The sequence below is a fragment of the Strongyloides ratti genome (assembly GCF_001040885.1).
Source record: "Strongyloides ratti genome assembly S_ratti_ED321, chromosome : 2".
NCBI lineage: Eukaryota > Metazoa > Nematoda > Chromadorea > Rhabditida > Strongyloididae > Strongyloides > Strongyloides ratti.
In genome coordinates, this window is record NC_037308.1 from 8,083,974 (window position 1) to 8,101,896 (window position 17,923).

Below are 17,923 nucleotides of genomic sequence, written 5' to 3' on the forward strand. Positions count from 1 at the left end.
TCGGATTTTATTTTATTTTTTTTGTTCAAACCTCTCTCCATTAATTCTAGCTTTAAACGTTTGTAAATTCTAGGAATTAAAAGGTTGAACTTGTCGATATGTCTCTCAGTGAAAGAAATCGTGGAGGAGAGGAGAATGATCGTATGAAGCAATACAAAAATGCAGGAAAACATGACGTTGGTTTTGTGTCATTATGAGACGTATGTTTTATTGTATATATTCTTTTTTTCAGGATCTACGTAGAAGGCGAGCGGAATGTTCTGTTGAATTAAGAAAGCAGAAACGTGAAAATGATCTTATGAAACGTCGTATGGTTGGGGATGTTAACAATCAATTGGATGAGATTGAAACTAAGAGTAGTGTTGATACATTGTCCACTGTTAAGAAAGAGAGTTTCTCAAAAATTACTCCGGAAGAAGCCGTTAGAATTTTGTCCAATAATCCAACACTTGAACAAATGAGAGAAACTTTTGAGGCTATCAGACGTTTATTATCTAGATCTAAAAATCCACCTGTTGATGAAGTAATAAATGCAGGTTTACTTGGAGCTCTAGTTGAAGGCCTTAAAGTTCCAGATCATAAGATTCAATTTGAGTGTGCTTGGTCTCTTACTAACGTTGTTTCTGGAACATCTGAACAAACGATTTCTGGAGTAAAAGCAGGATGCTGTCCACTTCTCTTAGGTTTATGTAAAGGATCTGATCTCACTTTGGCTGATCAATGTCTTTGGGCAATAGCAAATATTGTTGGAGATTCACATGAATTAAGAGATTATACAATTGGACTTGGTATTATTGATGTTCTTGAGTATATGAATTCTCATATTGGTGATTATAAAGTTGATACCGTGAGAACTATGGCATGGACTTTGTCCAATCTTTGCCGTCATAAGCAACCTCATCCACCATTAGAAGTAATGAGGAAAATATTTCCCTTAGTGCTATCAATGATGCAATTTAGCGATAAAGCTGTTATTCAAGATGCCTGTTGGGCATTATCATACATGACTGATGGATCTGATGAGCAAATAATGATTGCTGCCACACCAGAGTGTGTAAAGATCTTAGTTGATATGATAAGTTCTGGTTATGAAACATGCGTTGCTCCGGCTCTTCGTGTTTTTGGAAATTTTGCAACTGGAAATGATTATTTAACACAGCTTGTTGTTGATTCCGGTATTTTAAGAAAGGTTTTAGCTGATCTTATTAACAAAGAAAAGCCAGTAATTGTAAAAGAGTGTGCCTGGTTGTTGTCAAATGTTCTTGCTGGTAATCAGGAACAAATCCAAGCGGTTATTAACTCTGGTTTGTTGCTACCAATTCTAAGTATTTTTAAAAAAGGAGACTTTAAATCAATATACGAAGCTTCATGGGCAGTTTCTAACTTAATTCAAGGAGGAACCTACAAACAAATATTTGAACTTTGGAAAGTTGGTGGTTTGGAAATCCTGTGTCTTCCCCTTAGAGGCTCGACAAACAATGACGTTCTGGTCAACCTCTTAGAAACTATTTATGGACTTTTAAATATCGCTCGTGAAAACTACCCAGAGTACCTTTCTGATATGAAGGATCAGATTGAAGAATGCGGTGGACTTGATGCTATAGAAAACTTACAACAAAATGACTCCGAAAAAGTTTACCAACAGGCTTATAAAATTGTAAGTGATTTCTTTAACGACGACGAAGAAGACGACGATTTGATTGATGAAAATGATCAACAAAGGAGTAGTTTTAATTTTTAAATATATTCTTCTGTCTTTTTATGTGAAGGTTTACATTGTTAGAATTATATAATTAACCAATAAAACTTTGTCAACATTAATATTTGTTCGAAGTATTATTGTACATCTCTAATATATTGAAATAGCTACGACAGACATGCTTTATAGTTTTTGTACTATCTTTTTGATGATATTTATTATATTTATCTTTTTCGTTACGAAACATTGTTATGTTAAAATCTAAATTTAAATTGGCAGCGTGTAAGTAAAATACAAAAAAAAAAGATACCAGTGATTGTGTCACATTATTATATCATGCTTTATGATATTGGTGTGAACTTTGTAAAAGAGGAGTTTTGTTGTATATGATTGTACATTTTTAATAGATTTTAAAAGTATTCTCATTAAATGTAATTTTGTTTCTTTAAAATTACACACCATTTTCTTAATTTTACTAAAGACATCATGAACAATTATTTTATTGGTGATAATTTTTTTATGCATATTATTAGTCACATTGTATCAAAAGTCACTTTTGTGTGTTAATCTCTAATGAATAAGACTGAGATTTTTAGGTAGTCAGATTTTTTACTCTTTGAATATTCATTTCATCATCTTAAACTTGGTAGACCATTATAATTTTATATTCAAATTTGTCTTTTATTTAATTTACTAGCCAAATATTTTTAAAACGTATTTTGTATTGTTTCAGTTTTTTTTTTTTATAAAATCTTATGATGACTGATAATAGCGAAATACAAAATGAAATGTCTGTTGGTTGTAGTAATTCAGGCGATAATCATTGGCAATTAGATGGAAATGCTAATGGTATACGTATAGAAAAGTTAGATTTTAAAATTGGTGAATTAAGTGCAGAATTAATGGATGAGAAAAGAAAAAATAGAAGAGCATATGATTATTTATGTAGATTAAGTGAAGTAAGAACGTGGATTGGTGAAATACTACATGAGGAAGATATTCCGGCTCCAATAGATCTCGAAGCAAATCTTTCAAATGGTGTTCTACTTGCTAGAATCGGTAACAAAATTTCTCATACAGAAGTTCCTTTGTCAAAGATTTACGACATTGATCAAGTAAGTTTTCTTTGTAATTTATTATATTATTAAATTTAACTAAAATATATTTATCAAATTCATTGTTTATGATTTTATTGACTATTAGCTTGTGTATTGATACATTGCTATATAAAGATTTTTATGCAAATAATTTCTTTTTATAGCTTTATATAAAATAAGCTGTTTATTTTATTGTTGTTTCACCAGTATTTGATTTTTTTTATTTCAATAATTTTTAATAATGTTTTATTATTTTATTATAGTCGAAATATGTAAAAGATGGGTTGCAATATAGACATACTGATAATATAATGTTATGGAGACATGCTTTGACTTATGCTAAATTTCCAGAAATTATAATTCCTGAAACGGTTGATGTTTATCAAGGGAAAAATTGGGGAACAATTTATTGTCTTTACACATTAGCAGTTTATCTATTTAGATTGAGGAAAGGCCCACCAATTAAAAATCAGAGTGGTAATGTTGAATTTAGGCAATGTGATATTGATAAAATGAAAGAAAGATTAGAAGATATGAATATTCCTTCTTTCAATGATGTGGATGATATATTAAACAATAGATTTGAAACTGATGGTAAAGAAAGAGCAAAAATTGTTCTTATGATTAATCAATTGATAGAAGAAAGTGAAGAAAGTAAAGTTGAAGAGTTAATCAGTTTATTGACTAATACTGATGGTGATTTTCTATTCATCAAAGAAGAATATGGTACAGGTTACTGGAATTCATTATTAACAGCAAAAAAAACTGAAGAAGGTATTTTAAGTCATGATAAGATTCAATTTATTATTAATAATGTTAATGATAGTGAAAACTTACATAACTTAAATACTTATTTACTTGGTGATTGTGATTTTAATAATTTAAAGACAATTCTTTATGAACTTTGTGGTGAGAAAGTTACTGAAAGCGTTACTGAACTTTATGATACATTACTTAGAGAAAAGCGATTAGAGAAAGGAGATAATTTAAATTTAGAAGAAGTTTTGGAAATTATTTATATTTGTAATTCGTGTATGAAAGTTAAATTATGTGTAATTCAGGGATCTGTGGATGATGTTTATGATGCTTTAGGGGATAAATATTTACAGCTTAATAATATTATTTATAGTAACATGAAAGATATATATTATATTGGTCTAACCAATGAGGTAAACAATAGAGAATGGATTATGAGTCAAAATGAATTAAAAACATTTATTATAAAAATGAACAATCTTTCAAATAAGGATTTAAAAGCTATGGAGTTTATTGAAAAATTAAAAAATAATGAGCATAGTGATAATTTAGAAATAATATTTAAAAGTTTAGAAATTGAAAATGCTCTGGTTGAATTTTTACCATTATATTTTTCAACGATTGCAAATGAAAGTTCAGTAAGATTTCTAAATTACGATGACATTGTACTTCTTGTTAATAAAGTTAATTTAACAATTAATGAAGTAAAAGTAAAAAGTCGTGAGGTATGGCTTATTAATTCTGCTTTAAGAAATGAAGAACCGTACAATTTAATTGAAGCTTTGAAATCTACTCATTGGTATGATGATGGAATAATAAGAGATCATGTTTTACATTGGTATCCAGCAACATTTGACAAAGTAATATTCGAAAAAGGAATAGATAAAAATAAAGAGTTAAAATGGATAAATTACAAAACTGATATTGGCAATTTTTATATAAACGATAGTGATTTTTCACTAGGACCTCAGGAGGTTTTTGAAGGAGATTTTCTAACTGAATTAGATATAGAAGAAATAATTGAAGCAACAAATAATGGTTTTGATGATTATTATAAGATAAATGAAGATAGCATTATTAAAGGCCAAAAAGTTATTAGAAAACATTTAGAAAATAAAGCCAACATTAAGGACCTTGAAGAAAAGACAAAAGCAGCTAAGATTATACAAGATAATTTTAGAAGATATCGTAGAAAACAAAATCTTGACACTTTATATAATTGCGCTGATCCACCATTATCTTTGGTTAGAAAATTTATTGATCTTCTTCAAAATACAGATTTAGATTATGAGGAAGAACTTACTTTTGAAAGAACAAAAAGTCAAGTTACTAGGCTAATAACTAATAACAGAAATATGGATTTAGATCTTGATGAGTTGGATCATAAAATTGGACTTCTTGTTAGACATAGAATTAGTTTAGAAGAAGTACTTGCTCATAAGAATAAGGTTGCTAACAAAATTTCAACATATTGTAATGCACAAGAATCTACAAAAAGAAAAGAAAAAATTCAATTAATTGCTTTGGAACAACTATTATTCCATCTTCAAACAGAACCACAATATTTGAGCAATCTTTATTATGTATGTCATGATGAAAATTTATATGAAAAAGCATTGTTACCTTTGTATAATTTTGTTTCTGAAAAAAGAGAAGAATTTTTGTTTGTCAGTTTATGCAGAGAAATTCTTAAAAAATACATAGATTCTACAAATGATCCAAAAAAATTTGTTAATGTAAATGATCAAAGTGGAAATAAACTAGCAAAATTTTTGCGTGAATTTTTTCAAACATTGCCTTCATATGATCTTTTAGGAATTTCAATTAAGGATACCCACGCCTCATACCAATCTGGAGATCATTCGATGAGAATCAACTTAAATCTTTCTTCTATGTTTGAAGAAAAGCACCAAAGATCTCCAACTGATGTTTATGAAGTTTTAACAGATAATGATATTGTAAAAGTTTTAGATGAATCTAAAAATTTTATTATTCATTGGTCTAAAGTTTTTGCCTCTCAATTATTGAATAATTTAAATCTTCCAAAAAGTATAAAATATCTTATGAAAGTTACACAAGTTGAGTTAAGAAATAAATTTCCAAATTTAAGTACAAACAAAATTACAGCTATGGTATCTTTCTTTTTATGGAAATGTTATTTTGAACCAACTTTAGTTGAAGGTAAAATTTTTAAAAGAGAAAGTGGATTAACTTTTAGTGATGATCAAAATGAAAGATTAAATATGATAGCTAAATTAATTGGTTATGCCTCACTGGGTAAAAGTTATGGTACTCAAGAACCACATTTAGTTTCTTTAAATGAAACTATAATGGAAATACATAAAAAATTTTTAGATCTAGTAAATGATTCACTAGAAAATATAAATTTGGACCATATTTACGAGGCAAATCAATGTTCTTCAATTGCACCAACTCAAAAACCAACTCTTTACATAGCATTAAATAATTTGAAATATCTCGTTAGTTTATTAGATAAAAATAAGGAACATGTTTTTGGTACATCTGGAAATAGATTGAAAAAATTATTTGAAACAATTGATATGATATATGATGAAGAGAAATTTGGTGATCATTTAACATTAACTCTTATGGCAATGCCACCAGAAGAAGTATCTCCTTCAATTGATTTAAAAGAATTGTTTGTTCAAACAAAAAGATATTTTGTAGATCTTTTATTGTGTGGAGTTTATGGTGACACAGTTTCTGAAGTACTAGAAACAGAAATAAACGATAAACATGAGGAAGTTTATAGAGAATTAATTAATAATTCAGATGATGCTTTTCCATCATTAGAAGCAAAAAAACAAAAAATTTGTGAAAATTTAGTTTCATTATCTAATGTTGGTATGGTTTCACGTAAAAACAATTATCAAGAATTGATTAATCAAATTGCTAGTGAAATTATTAGACAAGGAGAGTATCGACAAAATCGTGCTAAACAAATTGGCCATTTCCAAGAAACAATAAAACGTTTAGAAGACAAAAAAAAGGATTATGAAGATCGTTTAGAAAAGTATAAACTTTTCTTAGATTCATGTTTAGAAAATATGAAGAGAAATAGTTTGAAACCAAGGATTAAGTCAGAATCTCAAAGGGCATCAAAACTTTTAACTGATAGAGAAAAATTATTAAATCCAAAAAGTGTTAAATTAAATGGTGAAAAATTGATAAGAAAAGAAATTTTAAAGAGTAAAACTTTGAGCAATAAAGAGTAAGTAGTAATTATTTTTTTAGTAAAATAATATATATATCTATATTTTTTTTCAGATTATCAAAAATTAATTTTGAAATTAATTTTACTGGTAAAATAGATGAATTTGAGATTGTTGTTAAAAAACCTAAAATGGATTCAATTATGGTATATCTTAATTTCCAAGAATTATTAGAACATGAATTTAATCAAATAATTTCTATTCCTATAATAGATGATATTTCTTTTAATGTTGGTCCCTTGATTGGTTACCTTAACAAAAAATTTTATGCTAAATAATTTATCTGTTTATTACTTTTTATTATATCCAGTCATTAATAATAAAAATATCATTTTACAGCACTTTTTCTAAATACTTTTTTTGATGTAATCATTTTATTGAACATACCAATTTCTGGTTTAGTTATCTCTATTATTTGTAATAATTTGCAATTCACAAATCATTGTTGCATCACAACTGTTAACTTTTTAAACTTGGTTAGAAAAAAAAAACATTTTCACCTATTAACAGGTCATATTTATGGAAAGTGATATGTCTTGAATTAAATTGTAAATTTGGAGTGTTAAAATTGAACAATAAATCAAAGAAGTTATGTAAAAGTGACTTATACTATATTAAGATGACCTTTTTCGTTTTAAATTGTTTAAAATCCAATTTCTTTTGTAATTACAAATAATATAATATATATACGATATGATATCTGTTAAAGATATACATTAAGAATTTAGAATGATATTTGAAAAGATTTTCAATTTCTTCATTTATTTAACAATATTTTAAAGTATGAAAAAGTAATGGTAATTAAATTGAAAGATATAACAAAATCTTCCTCATGTCTTTATCATTAAACAATCTTTAACAATTACTTTTATTTTTAAAAAATAATTTTTAAAGTATGTCAATTTAAGTATTGAAATAATAAAGTGGGTTATCTTGTAAATGATCTAATAATATTGTATAAGTTGCTTATATTTAACAATATGATAGCAATATCATTATTAGAAAACGAGTGTTAAGAAATATGTTTAAGTATGTTATATTTGAAGTGAAAGTATACTATTTGGAGTATTAGAAAATTATTTGTTAATTAACTAAATAAGAATATAGTATATAATTTAAAGATAATTTATTTTATAAATAAAAATATTTAAACATAAATTTTATACTCAAATATCAAATTCACATGTTCTGTTTATGGCAAATAATCTTTCAATTACATTTGATCTTGTTAATCTTTACTATCCACATTATAGGATTGTATATAATTGACTGATTATAATAGTAGTCGGTTTCTTTTACATAAGCATAACTTCCTTTAATGAAAAAAGATATATGTAAAGAGGATAACCAGATAATCTTTTTTGGTCTTTGTTGACCGTGAATTGCATAGATGGAACAACAAATAATAAAGGGTTAATTTAAAAGAGAAAGTGATTAAGCTTAAGATGAACCTGTCAATTACCGTCTTTGGTTATAGATACTAATACATTTTAGATATTATAAAGTGGTTGATTAGAAATAAAGATTCAATACAAACTAAATAACTTATCCGATTTAAAATGTTGAAGAATTTTAATTAAGGTGAATAAGAGATAATAAGAAGATAATAATAATATAACAATAATATATATGCCATGAAATTTTAATCAACTTTATGAATAATAAAATTTATCCTCTAATTACATATTTAAAAAAATATATATATAATTATATATATATTTTTTTTTTATCCTTTCCCTTCAAATAAATTTTATTTTTAATATTAATTAAGAATTATAAATTAGGATAATAATATACACGAAAAAGTATGTTAATTTATGATTTTCTTATCATATTTATTTTGCTTTATAACTATTTAAACGATATAACTTTTTGTAGCAATATATTCTTTAATTCTAATTTTTTTTTTAATCAAGTAAATTAATGATATTTAGTTGTAAATAAAGTAAATATTCAACACATTTTTATTTAATTATCTATATCATATATATTAACATAAATTGCCATATAATAGTAAAAAGATAAACTAACCGTTTTAATAACATCAATTAAAGAAAACCTTAATTAACCACATGTTAATAAATCAAATAAGACAAAATGATAAGAAAAATCTGATAATTTATTTTCTTTTAATACTATTAATAATCCCCTTTTAAATATGTTTAACTTGAAATGTTAGTTTATGTATAAATATAATATCATTGTCAAAAATAGGTTGATTCTTCATGTTCTCATTTAAGTTTCAATTAACATCAATATTACAATGAAATCATTACACATTTAAACTTTAAACAAAATAATATATTCTTATCGTAAAAATGATTTATTACATTGTTAATCAAAATAAAAACAAAATTTTATAAATTGTAATATATTTTCAAAGCAAAAAAAAAATTATTATATAAATAATATTAATGAAATATAATTTAATAAAAAAAAAAATTTTTTTTTTAATATTATTATAAATTAATATCCATTTTTTATTTTTTAACATTTATTGTCACTAAAAATTATTTGTTTGTTTTAATTGTATATTAAACATATTTATATAAATAAATTTAGAGTATATAAATAGATATTTTGTGTCACATTAACTATCATTTGAATAATAATTCTAATTTTGTTTTGCCATTGTTAAATAATCTCTAGGGAAACTTTTTTCATTTTATGCTTTTTTTGTCTATATACAATATAATAATATTTTTAATGTTAAAATGGTAGATTAATATTGATATAATTTCTGATATATAAAGGATTTTGAAGATGGGAAATAGACATTTAATTATTCATGCTAAATATATTGTTTTTAACAAAAAAATTAAAATGATATTTTTTTATAAAAAAAAAAAAAAAATAAAACCATTTTACTCATAATAAAGATTTTCTTTTTGATAGATATAAAAAAAAAGTGTTGTTATTAAATTTAACTATTAATTTTTTTTTTGTATTTATATTAGTATTATAAAACTGTAAACAGATTTTATTTTTCCTTATTAAACTTAATTTATATAGATTTAAAAAAAAAAAATTTTTACCAAAACAGAAAGTTATTAACTATCCCTTTCTAAACTACATTCCCATAAAATATTTGTGTTCAAAATTGGCAAGCTATCTCTTACCATATATCTTTTAATATCTTTTCCAAACAAACCATCATGTATTTATTTGTGTAATACAAACTTGCCTACACAAAATATTTGCTTCTTTTCCATGAATTAATTTTCTATGATAACATTTATCATGATAATAATAATTAAACATCCTCTTTTACATTGTCAGGAAATTGAGATGTGCAAGATTACTGTGCCTATTTTAATTATATTCTATTAACTCATCTCGTATCATATTTATGATAACAAAAAAAAAAAATAAAAAATTTTAAAGTAAAGTTTGTTTTATTAAATGTATATGAAGGAAAAAGTGATAATATGATAAATTGAACATGCTATAACATATGTTACCATTAAATGTATACTATAATCAATTTTATTAAGAAGCAGAAAATTAAGATAACAATGATAAATAAAATTATAATAGTGTTAAAGTATGTAACATTAATCATTATTAATGTTATATTAATCTAATATAATAAATTAATTACTAATGATTTTTAATTCAATACAAATAACCATTTTTTATTTTAAAAAAAAAGAAATTTATGAATAAAAATAAGTTATAGATTAATATTTTTTTATTTTGCCATATTTTTTACATAAAAAAAAATTTTATAAATATTTTACATTTATAATATATAAACAAAAAGAAACTATTTATTTTTGAGTATATAATATAGATATAGATAAAAATCTGTTTGTTCCTTCTTTATAATAATGTATTTAAAATGACAATCTTTGTTATTACAAAATTTATATTCCCTTTAAAATATGAATAGAATAATAATTTTAACCATTATTAATTTTTAATAAAAAAGTTTGCATTTTACTAATATCAAACGAAAACAATTATATAAAAAAAACTTAATATTACAAAGATTACATAAAAATACCCTTGAGCAGTTAATATGCCGTATATCATTGTAAAATTTAAATATTTAACATAAAATAAATTTAAATTATCAGTAATAATAAAAAAAAAAAAACTCTTAATAATATTAATATTATATTAAAATATACGAAATTTACAGTAAAAAAGATCATATCATTTGATAATTTGAAGCTATTTTGTTTTTTTTAAATAATAGGATTTAATTATACTATTCACTATTTTCATTGTTAGATGTTATATTATCTTCAGATTTTTGTGAATTTGTATTATATTCAGGAGAAGATGGTTTTGATGTTGTTGATTTTCCATTTTCCTTTTTATCATCATTGCTTGTGAAGTTGTTAATGTTAACTGGTACCGATGTTTGGACTAGAATGAAGAAATAATTAGATATACGGAATATTATTTAACTGTATATATATATATATATTATATATATATTTATATATTTCAATGAGTGTCACTTTAGTTGTTTAAACAACAGTCGTTAAGATATCATATAATATGGTAGATATGTGAAGTTAAGCACTAATCGACATTGACACTCAAAGACAAATGGTTTTGAATTTTTATTATGTGTGTATTTTTAAAAAGGCATTCGTAACCGTAAGAAGAAGAAAATATAATAACTACCATGTCTGTGGGGTGTCAACAATAAGTCTTTAAATATTTTAAAGTGAATTAAATAGAATAAAGCCTAATGTGACATAATCGAAAAATAAAAATTGTACAACTTATGTTAAATATATGTTATAATATATATATATGTATAAAAATTTTTATATGTATTATAATTTATAGTTACCTTTTAATAAATTGTCTTCTGAAACATCATTTTTTGATACAGCAGCTACAGCCGCAGCCAGCGCAGTAGTAGAATCTAATGGCACACTAGAAGATGGTGTTGGAATGGATGACGTTGTTGATGAAGATGATGTTTGTGGAGCTACAGCAGTAGCAGCCATCATATTATGAAATAAATTATTTCCCTGCATTTGAGGAAAACCTTGCATCATTTGTAACATTTCTGGTCGCATACCCATAGGCATTTGTCTTGACATTGCTGCTAATGCAGCCATTTGTTGTTGCCATTGAAGAAAACCGTTTTGTGGAAATGAGAAATTAGGTAAAGCTTGATTTGCCGTACCCACAAAAGGATGTGGAAAGCCATTTGAAAAAACACCGGATGGGAAGGGCATATTTGATGAAGAAAGTGATATAGATGAATTATCTTTTGGTGATGAAACTAATTTATTATCTTGTTGTGATATTGAGGTTGCAGAGGTTGAGGAAGGTGTTGATGTTATTGTTTCTGCAATAGACCATATTTTAGGCTTTTTAGGAGATTGGTCTTCTGTTTTTAGTAATGGTGATGATGTTTCATTAAGTGGAGTTGAAGCTTCATCAATTGATGTTTCTTCTTTTATTGAACAATCAAAGAGATCAGATGTAGAAGATGAAGGCCTTTCATTTGGATTAATATCATCTAAATCATCATCGTCCTCCTCACCTGTTCTATTTCTTGGAGACCATGTCATTTTATTTTCTTTTTTTAATCTTCTTCTAGCATTTGCAAACCATGTACTAACTTGTGTAAGTGACATTTTTGTTAATAAAGCTAACATAATTTTTTCTGCTTTTGTAGGATAAGGATTTTTTCGATGTTCATTTAACCATTGTTTTAATGGTGCTGTTGTTTCTCTGGTTGCATTTTTTCTTCTACCACCATCAAATCCACCCCCATATGGATGAAAACCTATAGATGGATCAAACATATATGGTGGCATACCACTTCCTGCAACTGCTGTTGCCAACATATCTGGTTTCATATCCTAAAATAAAAAATATATATAAATATATGTAATATAAAAAAGGTTAAATAATAAAATTATAAAAAAAAAATCATAAATCATTATAATTAGTTAATAAAAACTTTAGATGAATCTTTATCTAAAAAGATCAAATTGTGTAAAGAAACAAAAGAAGTCGGAAGTATATAATAATAAATAATTAAAATCAAGTATTAACTTCAATTAATTAAATGTTATTGATACAACATTACAACTATTTAGTTAAAAAAAAATATAATTTTTTATATGTATATATAATTAAATAACTTACCGGTGTTAATTGTGGATAAAGACCTGGAAATTGAAGTGTTTGGGCTTGATTTGCAGCAAAAGCTGCACGAAAATTATTTGCATCAGCAACAGCCTGAGCTGCAACAGCAGCTGCTCCAGGATTTATCATATTAGTAGAAGGAAAACCAGAAAAACCAGGACCTAATAAAGGACCACTGGCAGATAAAAACCTAATTGCATCGTTATTCATAACTATAATAATAGTAATATATTATATAATAGCCTATTTTAAGGCTCAAATAATAAAGCTAAAATAGAAAAATGATTAGAAAAATAAATAATATGTTTATTTGAGGTGTAAAAATCGTAATAAAATGAAAGAAAACATATAGTGCTAATACGAATAAAAAAAAAAGTTTGTAACTACCATGTTTGTATAACAAGACACATAATCATTCCATGGTAATATATTGTGGCAGTTAGGTTGTCAAAAGAATTGTTTTAGATAGTGTGTAACAACTAAAGAATGAAGGATGGATGATAGCCTGCGCAACATAGTCTCACCTGGAGATGTTGAAGGCAAAGAAAACACGTAATAAATTAAATTATAATAATACCAAGTAATCATAATAGTGTTTATAATTATTTATATACTTGCAATAATATATATAATGTAGATGTGTATGTATACATGATAAGAATTCTATCAATCACTTCCTTTGTTAATACTTATCAATTCTTTCTTCTTATAATGTTAAATGGGTAGTTGTTAAGTATTTAATTAAGAGGTAGTTAAATTATTCTATAAATTAATCATAATAAGAAGCCAACAAGTCAAAATTCGCACAAATGACAATATCATTTAGTGTCGGCCAAGACTATAAAGATAAGTGAGTGACTGCGCACCCTCGTAATACTTCTAAAGCCCCTCCTGTGAGGCGGAGGAATACAACCGGTCGCCTGTAAGTTTGTATGTGTTACAAAATGCCAACATAACATGACACCTCCCACGACCAAATAATACAAGAGACAGATGAGGCGGGTCAAAATGTTCTTATTGGCCATACTATTTATGTCCTACAGAGGTAAAGTGTTGTATTACATCATGTCATATAAAAAACAAGCCCCAAAAGTAAATTAAGGTGATCAAAATGTTATAATACATAAAATAACAATTTCTAAATTATAATACACATATTAATATAGTTAAATTATATAAGTAAATGATAGCTTGAATAATATATAATAGAACCCGCAAATTATAACTTTAAAATTTTTGGTCATGAGAAAAATTAACCGAAAGTGAGAATTGTAAGTGAAGAAAAATTATTTAGTTATAGAAGTTGCAGACAGATATTTTAACATCCGATGACGTGAAATATACATTTTTAATAATTGTTAATTTATTTATAACAACCATATTTAGCTAAAAGAAATAAAACAAAAGATAATAAATTATATATAAATATTATTAGTATTATTATTATTTTTTATTTTTATTATTAAATATATATTTTTAATTATATATATATAACTATTAAAAAAAAAATTGTTAGAAGTTCATTTTGTAATTAATAAAAAATATTGTCAAATGAATAAAAAGATGTATGTTATCAATTATTGTATATAGATAGGAAAAAAGTACAAAATGGTATTGACACTTGTAAAATTTAATTTGATTAAGCAAAAAAGAATAATTTAACGAGCGTGTTCATATCATAATAAAACGATTGTCATCTATCTCTTCTATGTTATAACATACTTTTACAAATAAGTTTTAAAAAGAAGGCGTATGTTTTTTTTTTTTACCTATAACATTGATATTACATAAAATATAATGTTTAAACACACATATTGCATGAAATGACTAGGGTAGTTGATATATTTTATATATATATATTTATATATATATATTATATTATTTATATATTAATGTATAAAAATGTAAGATAAGATCAACAATAATCCGTTTATTAATGAAGGCATCATAAACATTTTGGATGTTGATATGGCACGCAATTAAGATGGTGATGGATAGAAGCTATACACATGTTACAATATTTACTGATCCTAGCGATAATCTGTTTTTTAATTGAAAATAATGATCTTATAAATAAGTTATGACATTAAGTTTAGAAACATTAATTAAAATGATTAATTTAAGTAGTTCAAAGAATTTTTTTTTTTTTTTTTTTGTTAATTTCTAATAAACGATAAATATTCACATTTATATAACATTTGTTAAATTGATTCTAATATTAATTAAATCTTCTCATAAATATCATTACAGTAGATAATATAGTTATCAAAAAAATATAAAAATTTATGAGAATATGTTGAAATTTTAATAAGAATAATGGCAAATATATTTATATATTTGTATATAAAAATTTTAAAAAGTAACATATTAAAAAATATATATATATATATAAAATGGACAAATAAAGAAATGAGTAATAAGTTAATATGTATCTTTAAACTATGTTATTGTGGCATGTATTAAAATACAGTTTTTAAAATGAAAGAAATAAAAAAAAAATAGCTAGAAAAGAGTATTTACAAGCTAATATGATGGTTAATTAAAAAATATCCGCCTTTATATAGAAATGACACTTCTTTGTCGGTTAACTAACACTAAATTGCCAAAATGTTTATCCTCGGTCAGGGAAATGAAATATAACCTTTAGCATTAAATAAAAACATAATGGAATGTGTCAAATCAGCTTGTAAACGACAATTTCTCAGGCATCTTGTACAAGATCGTTCTCACACTAAATGGTATGTTATTATTGATAGTTAAAGACAAAAGAAATATGGCCATGTGGTATTAGTCTCATATTATATGAGGAAATAAGTAGCTTTTTAAATAACAAGTAAGCAAAAAGTGTTGAATTAACTTCAACACGATTGAGAATAAGTGGAATTGTGGTAATATTTGTGAATATTAAATGTATTTTCAATATCGGCATATGATTGATGAAGTTGATTTAAAGCCAATTCGTTTACCACTAATAAATTAGACTTGGCGTCTATAATCACAGTTAAGGTGGCAATAACAGGGCTTTTTAGCAGATCTTATTATTTGTTACACTACATAATAAAATATGATATTAAAGAGAAACAAGAGTAAAATTTATGCCAGAATCAGGCAAAATTAAGAAAGAAAATAAGATCACTAACAGGATAACAGATTAACTTTTTTGTTTTTTGTACTACATAATATGTATCTCTAATGACATATTATTAATAAAACTACATATTGACACAATATATATAATATATATATATATTTTAAACTGATAATTTATTTATTGCTTAATACTTTTAACTACCGTAACTTGAAATAATGTTGCGGTCTCATTTAAAATTTGTTAAAATAAATATAAAAGTTAAGTAAGATTAAATATATATTTATCATTAATTAACTTAATACATGTTCACTTTAAAAATACCTCCTATGTTATATAAAAGATTAATATGAAGGGCATGACAAGGGCAATATATTTAAGCTTTTTGAATCCTTGTCATTGTATGATGATACTTTTTTTTAAAGAAACATGATTAAGATGTCTTTAAATGTAACATTTACAGATGACTGAACAAATTTTTGAAGAACGGGTGCGGCTACAGCTGTGAAGTATAGAAAAATATGAAAGATAAACTGTATAACATTCCTCAAAAACAATTACGGGCCACTGAGCATCTATTTAGTCGGTATGATTTCAAAAAAAAAAGCAATGTATATATACAATTAATTAGAAATGTAATCTATACATATATATATATATATATATTTATATCTTGAGTATTTGAAGCTAATCTAGTAATACTTTTAACTTTCTTCAAAACTATTTATAAAATCATCAATACACAAATAATACAGATGTGCGAAAAGTAGAAGAAGTATTTATATTAAAATTGGTTGAAGGTATATAAAAAACTGACATGTGTAAAAAGAAAAATTTATAAGTAGTTAGAAAAATAATAAAGTAATGTTAATGATATGGTTGATCCTTAAAGCTTATGGAGTCAATCTTGATATATTACTAGATAATAGTAAACTTTAAAAAGAATTAACATTAAAAAGCAATTCCACAACCATTTTTACTAATATTAGTTGTAAAGGATTTTAAATGTCGTATGGTAGCAAAAATTGATTGTTTTATTAGTGTTTATATAAAAGAAATAGTAGTAAATGGATGATAATCAAAACATGACTTGCCATGTTTATATAGAAATTTATATTTATATATAAACTAAATGTAATTATCAATAGTAAATTAATATATATCAAATGTTTTGTACTAATTTCTTATCTTGATTACAAATCAACACAGAGGTAATGAAATAATATATTTAAAAAAAAAATAATATATTACATTTATCTAATGTATTTTATAGTACACATATATTATTTTTTTTTTCTAATATCATTATTATCTAATTATTTCATAATATAAATATAATAATATAGTTAATATTAAAAAATTTTTAATGTCAGGTGGTGGAAAAAGAACTTTAAATTGTTACAATAATATTCTATCTTTTTTGCACCACTTATAGCTCTTATAATGTAGATTGATGTTAAAGATAATACTCAAAGTTTCACTTTCGTTTACTTAGCTGGTAAAGAGAGATTTTTGTAATAGAGCCACATACTAAAGTCTCCCAAGATGGAAGTATATAAAGGTTTTATAAATTGAGAAATAATAACCATATGTCTAAGATGATTGTTTCAGATTATGTTGAATAAGAGATTAAAATGGTGGCTCATGCTTCCGCAAATATTAAAATATGGATAAAAAGGGAATGATGATGTGAAATGATGATATCTTAAAAATATAATCATAATTCTTCACCAAATGTAAATCTCTTGAGATTTTTTTTAAAATGATTTTAAATTATAAGCTATTAAAAATATGTAGCTATTATTCACTTGAGGTGTTAACATATGTTCGCAGTTAAGGTGAGTAAAATAAATACGTAAAAATAACTTTGACATTAATTCTGACACACTGTCTAACATAGAGGCTAACAAAAATATATATTATA

At 24.6% G+C, this 17,923-nt stretch overlaps 3 protein-coding genes across 3 annotated transcripts; 2 read left to right on the forward strand and 1 right to left on the reverse strand.

Moving 5' to 3' along the window:
• Positions 1-98: 98 nt before the first annotated feature.
• Positions 99-1,741, forward strand: SRAE_2000258500 (Importin subunit alpha; the record flags this gene model as incomplete). Its single annotated transcript, XM_024653670.1, has 2 exons — positions 99-176; positions 233-1,741. 2 exons carry the CDS (start codon positions 99-101, stop codon positions 1,739-1,741), a joined length of 1,587 nt encoding a protein of 528 aa, XP_024507124.1.
• Positions 1,742-2,454: 713 nt separating this feature from the next.
• On the forward strand, positions 2,455-7,063 carry SRAE_2000258600 (RasGAP protein, C-terminal domain and Calponin homology domain and Ras GTPase-activating protein domain and Rho GTPase activation protein domain-containing protein; the record flags this gene model as incomplete). The annotated part of the gene is made up of 3 exons (XM_024653671.1): positions 2,455-2,814; positions 3,060-6,784; positions 6,841-7,063. 3 exons carry the CDS (start codon positions 2,455-2,457, stop codon positions 7,061-7,063), a joined length of 4,308 nt encoding a protein of 1,435 aa, XP_024507125.1.
• Positions 7,064-10,998: 3,935 nt separating this feature from the next.
• Positions 10,999-13,121, reverse strand: SRAE_2000258700 (Homeobox domain and Homeobox KN domain and Homeodomain-like-containing protein; the record flags this gene model as incomplete). The annotated part of the gene is made up of 3 exons (XM_024653672.1): positions 10,999-11,159; positions 11,596-12,622; positions 12,912-13,121. The coding sequence occupies 3 exons, from the start codon at positions 13,119-13,121 to the stop codon at positions 10,999-11,001; spliced, it is 1,398 nt and encodes a 465-aa protein (XP_024507126.1).
• Between the last annotated feature and the right edge of the window lie 4,802 nt (positions 13,122-17,923).